The sequence below is a fragment of the Scomber japonicus genome, chromosome 5, assembly GCF_027409825.1.
Source record: "Scomber japonicus isolate fScoJap1 chromosome 5, fScoJap1.pri, whole genome shotgun sequence".
In the NCBI taxonomy this organism is placed as follows: domain Eukaryota; kingdom Metazoa; phylum Chordata; class Actinopteri; order Scombriformes; family Scombridae; genus Scomber; species Scomber japonicus.
The window spans coordinates 26,502,626-26,514,048 of record NC_070582.1 but is presented as its reverse complement, the minus strand read 5'-3'; the positions used below and the strand labels follow the sequence as shown (position 1 = coordinate 26,514,048).

The following is an 11,423-nucleotide window of genomic DNA, read 5'->3' as shown; positions in this document are numbered from 1 at the left end:
AAAGTATTTCACCACCATCAAGTATTTATGTGTACACTTAGTAAGTGAGGAGGAACATGTTGCAAAGGTCACTCTTCTCATAAGGGTAGTGCTATACACGCACACACACACACACACACACACACACGCAGGCAGGGTCACACTGTGAGAAAAAAAGGTGTAGAAATGTGCTGTGATATATCCAGTTCAACAATAGATGGTGATGTTGCATCATTGTGTAGCTGCAGTACAAATGCTGCATATTTAAAAGAGTGGAACATTCTCTGAGCCACAATCAAACAATAGTTTATCAGTGATTTTTGTGACCATTGCTAGCAATTTGTTATTTTAAGAAAATATTGTTAAATTGAAAAAACTAATATAATTTAACAACAAAATTTTAAGGCAACAGCTCTCATCTAAATGAGTTTGGAGTGTGGACAGGTGGCTCAGTTATTTGATCAGTAGCAAAAATCAATGAACAATAATAAGAGCTGCAGCCACGCTAGAAACTCTGAAACTGTAGTCTCTACAAAAGTTGTCACAATATTTCACTCTGAACTCCAAATCTCAACCTCATGATGGTGCTAAAGGTCAGATGATTACCATAATGTTTCATTGTGAGGGAACAATGATGATAAATGGATGCAAAATTTAATTTCAGTCTGGTCCAAATGGTGGAGAAACAGATACCTACTAGTTAACCACCCTGATGGTTAACTAGTGCAATACACTTAGACATGCAACATACATTGTTTTTTTCTGCCTTGGAACTGCAAAAGCATCTGACATTGATCTCGTCAATGTTTGAGCAAAACCCAGCTGTGCTGTTCAGTGCAGCTAGAGAAATGCTGAATGGAAAACCATCAAATCCTCCAGGAATTTAAATATTTTCTTTCACGTCTTCCTGGTATAATGTATAGAACTGATTACTATGGGGAAAACTTAAGTCAATTTTAAAGGATCGAGAAAATGGTACTCTTGGTCAATTGTGATTGCTCCTACATTTTTGCTGAAGTTGTTTTAGAGAATTGTATCTGTCTATGCATCATAACTGGATATTTGTCCTTGACCTTGTATTACATATTAACTGGATGTTGTGTTCACTTGTTTGTAGTGTATGCCAGTTATATTAGTCTGTTTGATTGTTTGTGATTATTGTGTAACAATGTTAATGCTGCTCTCTTGGCCAGGCCATTCTTGAATAAGAGATTTTAATCTTAATGAGACTTTTACCTGGTTCAAAAAAGATCCTAAGCTGGTGTACCATGGCACTGGAAGAAGGGTGGTACAGATGGAGGCACGACCAGGTCTTGAAAACCACCACAGGGCTAGAGTTTAGTGGATTAGGAAGACTCACCCCTCAAAACAAGCCATTGCCTTTCGCCAGAGCTGGAGAGCAACCAGGACTCTCTGTGAGAACAACAGCAGGAATACTGGCCACTGCATGGGAATGGCAGCTGAAGATGGACCTTGAGAGGCAAATCAAGTTCTCACAGCACATTGCTACCACCATCTTTACACCTGATGGGTTTTTGGTGTCCAATTCCACATAGCAAGTCATGCTCCTGGAGTTGACAATAATGTTGGAGGACTGTCTGGAAGAGACATTTGTGAGGAAGCTCACCAAGTATGATGATCTGGTCAGAGAATGACAACAAGAGAGCAAGATGTTAACCAGTAGAGGTTGGGTGCACGGGCCTTGCAGCCTGATCTCTAGGTAAATACCTTAGCTCACTGGGCATTTAGGAAGAGAGGAGCAGAAGAGTCATCTGCAGTACCACTGATGCAGAGTCAGGGGGCAGAGTAGCAAGTTTGCCATGTGGAGAAAAGCTTGCATCTGATCAGCCTAAGCTGGGTATGTATGATGTTGAAAGATCCGAAACACCTGATGATTCCAGGAACATCACTGAAGATGTGTCCAGAATTATCAGTTGATATATTAGCAGGATAAAAATTGACGGCCTTTGTACAAAGGAAAAAAACAAGTCATGTTGTAAAGATTGTAAAGCCCTCTAATGGCAATTTGTTATTAGAGGTTGTATTAAAACTAATTTAATTCAACATTTAAAGTGAGCATTATAGATTTTAAAGACAACAGAAAATTTAATTGTGATTTTGATTGTGTAATTTTTGGTTGGAGGTTCAATTAGGCTGTTTATGATCGCTTCTTTTGCACAGGGAAAGTTCAAAATTAAACGGAATTAAATATTTCATCACTTTGTTGCATGTTTTGTATGCAATAACCTTTTTCTGTAAATACAATTGATTAATTACAATGTAAAATATTCTATTTGTCCTAAAGAGACAAATCCTCTGTAAATTATGTAAAATCTGATAATTTCTCTTGTAAAACTAAATGTGCTTGAATCAAAAATGTAATGATCTTTTCTAACAATCAACACCAGTTGTCTCAACAAACATGTTTTTATTAGGTAACTAGTAACAATACTACTAAATAAACATTTGTAAAAATATATAATACAGAGAGTGGGGTTCAAAAGTCTGAGACCACGAATGGGAAAGTGGTCTCAGAGTTTTGGACCCCACTACGTATATATATATATTTACATACATATAATTCAATATGACACACAATTAACACACAGACAATATACAGAGAAGACTTTGATGAAGAGCATGGCCATATAGTGACACTGCATTTTGAGATGTTTTCTAGTACAAGCAAAGTATGCAGCGGTTAATCAATACATACCATTTATAAAAATGAATATTCCAATATATACTCACTTCCCCTGATTCCCACAGAACAGGCATAAAGTATCTCCTGTTTTATGACAAAATATCATGTGTACACTATGCACTCTCTACAGTCCTGCAGTTGATAAGAGGTTACATTACATAGCCATAAAAAGCCTCAAACAAATTATATAAATATACAAAAACAAATAGAAGTTAATACAAGTTGCCTGTATAAAATATAAATATTAGGTTTGCTCATTTCATACGGTTTATATCAAAAATTACACCATCAATGGACCATCAGATATGTCGCTAATACGCTTTGTTGCCACAGTGATGACGATATTAACATAGTTTCGCCCATCAGATTTGTACATCTCTCATGTCAAATCTCGGAGGAATACAATTTTAAAGCTTCCAGCTCAGTATGTGTGACTGAGGGACAGTTCTTTGGTCTCCACAGCGTCCACTCCATCAGACCAGTCCAGGTCTGCTGCATCACTGGTCCAGATCGTTGCTGTCATGGCTGAGGGGCCGATAGTGGCGTTGGCAAAACTCCCTGATGCGACCACAAGCCTCCACCATCATCTCCTCCGGCACTGTTACCACAATGCGGAAGTAGTTGGGATACTCAAACGCCTGGGAGAGGAGAGAACATGAACACTCTTAGACTGTATTAAACTGATAGACCTAATGTTACTTGAATGTCAAAGTCAAATTTTAAGTGTGTTTGCACAGAGAGACAAATGATAAAGAGGATAGGGATGGCATCTTACCGTGGCAGGCAGACAGAAGACAGACTGCTCGGTCACCAGCCGTTCAGTAAAGTCAACGTCGTTTTTAAAGTCTGGGAAGTAATCCATGGCAATTCCCACCTGAACAAGCGTGGACAAATACAAATTGTCTTGTAAAAAAGTCAAATTCATTATCAAACTGCCATTAAAGAAGTAAAACTAGAATGATACAGAGGAAATTGATATATTCTGATGTACAGAGAGCAGACAGATTAGATTGGAATCTGAATCTGAAACATGAAGCGTTACTATTGCATAGAAAAAAGTGTCTTTCCTGCCAAAATTCTGTTGCTTCATATTATTTTAACATCTGCACTAACTACAGAAACTGAAGACAACTAAAGACTGATGAAGTCTGCCTTTATGACCTGAGTATGCATTGCACATTTTTACAACGTATTTCCATGGACTGTACTTTGGTTTCAACATTAAATTACATAATGTGCATAATATAAATGTCCATGTCTTTCAAAACAAACACTTGTGGTACTGACCATGAGGTACATGGCTCCTGAAGGCATGATGGGGTTCAGGCCGGGGATGGTGGACAGTTCATTGAAACAAATCTCTGAGTTGGACTGAGGAAGAAAGAAATAAACCATTCAATGACATTGTGATATTTTTTAGTCAGTGTTTCTAATATAATGAGTAAGTGTTTACAATACCATAAACACATTATTAAGACAGGCTAATATATCCAGGGCATTTTGACAATATTTTGATCCAGTGGAATATAGAGATGGATAAAAATATATTGTATGTAGAAAGATGACACTAGCAAATCATCTTTTATTAACCTGCTGTTTACCTTGAGGAAGCTGAGGGTGTGGTTGTAGAAGCTTTGTGGTGTATTGTTGAGGATGCTCTCCAGCGCACCCTGCACAATGCTGCAGGCTCCCAGAATACGCTGGGTCAGTTTCACCAGACCTTGTCGAATCTGCAGAGGAAAATCACTGCATGTGTGAATAAAAATGTGTAACAATCATCTGCTAGAGTTTCCCCATTCACTCTGTATTGGATATGTACTTGATGTAAAGAAAGACACACCTGAGATCCAAATATCTCATTCCTGTCATGGATGAGGATCCATCCCATCCTCCAGCCAGGAACCAGCCAGCGTTTAGCCAAGCCACCGCAGGAAAGGACAGGAACGTCACTGCTGAGAGATGCCAAGGAAGGACTGCAACCCTGGAAAACCTGTGGATAGGAGCAGGGACCAAAATGAAATATGTTAAGATGGCAAACTCGTCCATAGGCATGGGTCACCATTATGTTCTATGATAGTGGGCTTGATGGCAACTTTAGGCTGTGTTTTTGAATTTTAAGTTCATGCTCTGGAAAGTAAAAAAAGAACTGGGGACCAAAAACAAAACAAAAAATTCCCAAACTCCCTTCAACTCCAACATTAAAAAAAACATCCTACACAGCATATGTGATTTGTAAACTTGGTGAAAAGTAGTCAACATTGCAACTTTGAGCAGCTCAAGCAGCAATTCATCATATTTTAGGCCACTTGGGGGCAGTGCAAACCATTATAAATAAAACCACGAAATTAGCAAAGTTATTATGTCTAACAACGTATTGGCAAACGTTTGCCTATTTACACATCCGACAAAAATGGAGCAAAATTAGCATTCATTTTGAGTTGTGTTTGTGTCCATCTGGTGAATGTAAGTATGATAAATATCTATTTAACAGCTAAATGCTCTGATACGTTCACCAGCTATTTTTAATATATATTTCATAATTTATGACAAAAATATAATATGTCTTTTACATATAACATTATGTGAACCTGTAAAATTGTTCCTGTTTGGAAAACAATTATTTTAGCACTATAGAAGAACACAAGCATGTATTTAAATTTGATCATATGATATCAATTGTGGGGGTGAGGGATAAAGAATAAGAGCGAACAAGCAAAAGAGGACAGAGAGAGGAAGATACAATAATCACAGTCTGAGGTCCTCCCACAGAAAGCTGGTTCTCATTAAAACCATCGAGTATATTTGACACTGGAGCGGGGAACTGCCCCGCATCCTATTGGCCAGACCATTATGAATGACCTAACAGCAATGTACATCTGAAATATGCATGTATAGCTCTCCCATTCAAAGCACGTTTTGGATTGTGGCTGCTCCACTCTCCTATTTCTGAAATCAACTATATAATTATAATAAAATACTGAGAGGTCCACTCAGATGTACAAAGAAAATCTGGATGTAAATGAAAATGGAGCAAACATTGAGCAATCTAAACCAGCTATTTCAATACAAATGTGAATTAGAAGTATGTAAAAAACCATATTAACCTTAATCTGCACATCTGCACAGAGATGATCTAGATTGTGTTAACGTGAGTTGTAAAAGCATTATTTACTGCCAGGAGTCTTATGGAGGAGAGGGACAAGGGGGGAAATTTGCAACAGACTGAGTCTAGCTGTGCTGGTACAGTTTACAGATACCCTGGCCCCTTAGCCCACTTTAAAAAAGGCCTCACTAGCACCCCGCCACCCCACCCCCCCACCAATTCTCCACCCACCACACGCTCCCCTCCCACTCCTTCTGAGTTTCTGCTGTACCAAAACCCAAAATCTGCATTAATTGCAAACACATGTAGCCCGAAAAAGTGCAAAGTCATTCTGGTCTGCTAGTCTAGAATGTGAAACTGTGGTGGGGGTTTGTGGATGCACCCAACAACCCTGACTCTAAACTTTTCCACTCACACAAGCTCCTGCTAAATAACAAAAAAAGTGCAATAGCAAGCCGTCACAATTCATTCTTTCTTTCTGCAAGTGATGGAAAAGCTGTTTTTTGTTGGTATCGTACTCTACAGCTTATTTTGTGACCGTTCTATTATCTCCACCGTTCAGTACGAGATATGGGGAGATATAGGGAAGATGTTTTGGCAATGCTTGATGCCTTAAAGCTTACTGAAAGATTTTTTGATCAAAAAAGAGGAGGAGAACATTTGCTGTCCCCTAAAGAAATCAATGAAGATTTATTGAAACATGAAACATCTTTGCAACAGTGATATGTGACAACCAACAGTTTTAGCAGCCATAAATCAAACTACGGATTGCAGAGTTGATAGCAGAGTCAGTCTCAACACCCCCCCCCCCCCGCCCCAATCCCCAACACCTTTCCAACGTTGGAATGACAGGCCAGTGAAGTTACTGGTTTTACATTAATTAAATAAGTGTTTTGTATTGGTTGGGGTCAGTAGGTTACAGAGAGATCCCACAGACACAATGTTCTGTGAAACATCAGTATCTGAAGTAGGTGAGTTAAGGACCTTAGCAAGATGGAAAATTTGCTTCTTACAGTAATTTCATGGTTGATCGTATTATCAAGGGAGGACACAGCAGAATAACGACTCAAAACTGAAGTAGGTCAGGTGATATGCAACTCATCAAATGGTGTATCATCTTATCAGAAAGGTACCAAAGTGGAAAACTACTGCACTAGACAAATTAACTCTAACCTTATGTTCACTTGTTTATTGATCTGGCAAACAGCATTCAGCCTGCCTGCCTTTTTGTTCTCACAGTGTGACCCTGCCTGTGTGTGTGTTCATTTCTGCCTGTGTACCAGAGACCGAGTGCATTCGTATGCATGGCCTTCAACTTAGGTTCGACCAGTACAGAGTTTTCGAGGCCATCAATGATGGACTGAATGTGCTGATAATGTTGTTTTCTGACAGTCAACATTTAAATTTGGCTTTTTTTATGCTTCAAGGGTTGCATCGCCCACTGTTTGTCTCTGAGATTTCTCTCATCACCCCAAATACAATGGAGCTATGGTGCTCACAGCATTAAAATATTACACACAAAAAATGATGGTGTCCATGTTACTTCCTAACCTTAACCCTAACCACAGTTTCTAGTTCTGGTTCTAGAGAAAAGGGCCTAGAGAGAGTTAGAGTAAAGATGTATTCAGATAGCAGGCAAAGCTAATTTCAGAGGCAACACAATGGCAAAAAACGTTCAAAATAAGTTGTGAGTGAGCACAATAAGATGTGAATTTGCTTTAGGTGGCTTGAATTCAGGTAATGAGTGAAAGAACACAACGTTGAAATTATTCCAACTTGGCCTTGTGGTATGCTAGCTAGCTACAGCTAACCACTGTAGATTCACATTCAATAAAGACAGACTGCATAAACTTTGCCTAACTGACACAATGCTGAAACCTGCTAAATTGCTCATTTCTAACATGTTATATTCTCACAGGGACGCTGTTTCTGATATGTTGCTGCTGTATTGATGATTAGGCAGAAAAAACTGCAATATCCAGAAGAGAATTTTAGTCGTAATATCGTAAGAAGAAAATTGAAATATTTAGATAATTTGAAGTTGAAGTTGTAATTATAATTTTTAAAACCCATGAGAATGTAGAGTGTGCATGTCCAAAATGTTTTTACAGGTGCTGGATCAAAAAACTAACTCCATAAAATATCAATACTCTGGATGGCACCGCTTGCCCTTGCTGACCCGTTGCTGCCCGTTTACCCAGCTGCTTATTGATGGCTGCTTCCAGCCCTCATTCCCAGCACGTTTCCCCTAATCCCCCCAGTGCTGATGTGAGGTTGTCCATCCACCATCCAGAGCCAGAGCAAATACCACCAACTAAAACGCAACCTCTGCTGTCACAGTGGTGAAAAATGTGCCTCACTAGTGTTACATGAGGCCCTGTAGAAACCAGCCAAGCCCACCTGCCAACCTGTCCTGAGATGTGACTTGTGTTGGTGTGTAGTTGTACTCACCATGTCGTTGTAGATCTCATCAGCCAGGATAGGAACACAGTTTTTGGAAGCAACTAGAATCAAGAATCACCAAAAACATATTTAATTATGGGATGGATCATGTATGACTTTGTTTCAAATAAAAACTTTGGGAGAATTTTCTTTCCTGCTAAACAAGAGTAAGGCACAAAGCTGCTAACCTTTGAGGATCTTCTGTAGATGTTCCTTGTTGAAGACGGAGCCACATGGGTTGGAGGGATTAGTGATAATCATGCAGGAAGTTCTCTCATCGATCAGGCTCTCCAAGTGTTGCAGGTCAATCTCCCATGACTTCTCTGGCTGTGGATCAAAAATGTCAGGATGAGGGCAGAAGCTTTAGCTACAGAGAGTTAAGTTGCTGTAATGTTAGAGGTTGCACCAGTACAAGGCTGTTAGCTTGTACTGGCTATCCATTACAACTGCGGCTGACCAACAATCTGAACCTCAAGCCTGTCATCAAGATTATATGAGTTAATGTGCAACAACACATGTATTGGGAAATACATTTGTTTCTAGGCTAATCATGTCCTGATTGTGTTATTGTAGATGTACATGATAATAAAATTATTTTTGTGCTCCAAATTCATGCTGTACTTAGGCTACCATATAGTGCACAGCATTTACCCTCTGCCATTATATTTGAGTGTCCGAATGATGAGTGTGTAAATATATCGACTGTGTAATGCCCTCAAAAATCCCGCAATGCTCCACATTTTTAAAGATGTGAAAGCCATCACACAACTCTATAACTGACGGTAATGAAACAAAATGACAATGATGAGTGAACTCTTTAGTGTCTATTATATAGGAGTAGTGAGTAAGTGAATAAGGTAGTGATATCAGACACAACCAGGGATTCATATGATAGTAAAGGCAAAGAGAACATTTTCTAAACTCTTGAACTTTAAATAGATTTTACTTTCCCTTCAAAATGAAAGGGATTTAAGGTAAGTGTGTTTTTACCAAAAGAGAGGACAGAATAAACAGTATCGAGGGTCGTAGGGGTGGTGCCCCCTCCTACGTACCAGCAGGTTGTAGAGTTTGACCTCAATGCCCATGGAAACAGCCAGAGTCTTATATAAGGAGAAACCTGGGCATGGGACCAGGATGTTGTCCCCTGGGTTACACAGGACACTGATAGCCAGGTCAATGGCCTGACTGCAGCCACTGGTCAAAATCACATCCTGCAAGAGAGGGTGGGTACATCTTATTTTCAAGAGCATAATCAATCGAACCATACATGTCTCCAACACATACATCTTCTGTTGTTTAACTTGATAAAGTCACAAGTAACGTTTGAGACTTGCAACTTGATGTTTTACAGTCAGATGACTGCTGCTGAGCCACTTTCATTCCCTAACAATGTGGTTACCATGCACTAAATTGGCTTTAAAGGTAGACTTAAAAACTGTGTCAGCAAAGGTAAAGAAGTGTGTAGCAAGTGAGCACCTCTGCTTCCAGTGGGGCCTCAAGGCAGCTGTAAAAGTTGGCTACTGCCTTCCGGCTCTTCAGATAACCTGCCACCGGGTCAACAGATATACATTGGTTAGACACAAACCTCAAAGCCTGCAGGATGAGGTTTAGCCAGTTTGTTTGTCTGGTTACTGTGACTCACCGACAGAAGGAGCATAACCGTTGAATTTTTGGGAATCTATAGCATCTTTCATGGCCTGAAGCACCGTGTTGTCTGTTGGCAGGTTTCCAAACACAGTTGGATCACCTGGAAAGCATGTGATAGTAAACAAGCAGTCAACACTGAAAGAAAGCTGAAATTTGCAAACACAAGTCCTGGGATAAAGGATACATACATATGTAAGAAACCACATACTTCCTATACATTTCTGAAAGATAAAGAGCTAGTAAAATTGTGGTCAAACAAAAATAAATACATCAGTAAACATTAGTGATTGGACAGTCTACTATTGCACTTGCCTTTATAATGAGCAGTTGTATGAGAATTGTGTAATTTATCAGTCTATTATGTTTCCAGTTTTAGATATTAATTGGAAATCTAATGTGGTATTTATTTTTTATTGATTATAGTCACACATTATCGTATTAACCTGCAGATTACATGATTACTATTTTATTGCTTGTTGGAGAATTAATTAATCAATTAATAATGACAAATTAAAAATTTGCCTTGGTCATGAGCAGGAAAGTAGTTACACCAGAAGTTTTTTAATCACCAATTCAGTATTTTTTGCCCATGACAGTGTACAGAAATCTGCTCACCTATGGAAAGAGCAATCATGGGTTTATCCGGGTTTGGGGTGAGCTTCATGCCATCCACAATGGACCTGATGGGATTGAGTGTGTTTTTGGCCATCTCTGAGGGCTTCACTTCCCATCTCTGCCTGCGGCTTTTGGCTTTGGCCGGATACAAACTGCCATTCACACTGACGTGGTGGATGCCGTTGGCATGCACTCCCTTCCCATTGACTCCGTTCCCATTCAGGCTTCTGCCATTGACAGTGGTTTTGCCATGAACTCCATTCCCATTCATCTGAACCAAGTAAGACTTGTTATCCATCCTAGAACTGATGAGGATGATGGACAATGAATGTTAGAGAAGTAATATTAAGGGACATTTATCTCACAGATATATTTATTTTACATATGAATTAAAAAAACAAAACAACAATGTGATTATAAAGTACAATGAATTGTTACAGATTAAACTACCTAACAATGTAATACATACTAAAATTAGCTCCACTTTGATCAGCTATAACTTGAGCATGCCCCTTACATAGTATTGAATATATATAATCATAATATTCCAATTATATAAGTACTTCTACTTTAATACTATTCAACCTTGATGTAGCATGCATAACTTTTATTTGTAACAGAATATTTTTTACAGGGAGATGTTGCTACTAAGATCTCAATTCTGTTTCCACCACTGGACAACTGCAGTAAACCTACCTCAAAGTTGGGGTTTTATTCATAAACCAAGAATAATCACAACATGGTAAAGATTATAATCAAATACCAAAAAAGTGTAATTGTAAAACTCTTGTTCAGTCTTTAAAATATGCTATTAATCAAACTCCTGCATATTGAAAGATTCAAAACATTAGGCTCTGTTGGATTCTTAACATTTCATTCATTCATTTATTTATAAAAAAAAAAAAATCCCCATCCCATATATTGAGCTTTCTT

General features: G+C 38.7%; 1 protein-coding gene across 1 annotated transcript; it reads right to left on the bottom strand.

Moving 5' to 3' along the window:
• Nucleotides 1-2,387: 2,387 nt before the first annotated feature.
• Nucleotides 2,388-10,824, bottom strand: tat (tyrosine aminotransferase). The gene is made up of 11 exons (XM_053318629.1): nt 10,491-10,824; nt 9,871-9,975; nt 9,705-9,772; nt 9,281-9,439; nt 8,417-8,555; nt 8,238-8,290; nt 4,524-4,673; nt 4,285-4,413; nt 3,971-4,054; nt 3,459-3,557; nt 2,388-3,321 (listed from the first exon to the last, which is right to left on the bottom strand). The coding sequence occupies exons 1-11, from the start codon at nt 10,786-10,788 to the stop codon at nt 3,181-3,183; spliced, it is 1,425 nt and encodes a 474-aa protein (XP_053174604.1). The 5' UTR covers nt 10,789-10,824; the 3' UTR covers nt 2,388-3,180.
• Between the last annotated feature and the right edge of the window lie 599 nt (nt 10,825-11,423).

Coding starts and splice junctions, on each gene's coding strand:
- tat (XM_053318629.1), bottom strand. CDS start 10,788: ATGGATAACAAGTCTTACTTGGTTCAGATGAATGGGAATGGAGTTCAT. Junction 9,773..9,870: donor CGGTTATGCTCCTTCTGTCG/GTGAGTCACAGT, acceptor ACCCGGTGGCAG/GTTATCTGAAGAGCCGGAAG. Junction 8,291..8,416: donor TCTACAGAAGATCCTCAAAG/GTTAGCAGCTTT, acceptor TCTTGATTCTAG/TTGCTTCCAAAAACTGTGTT.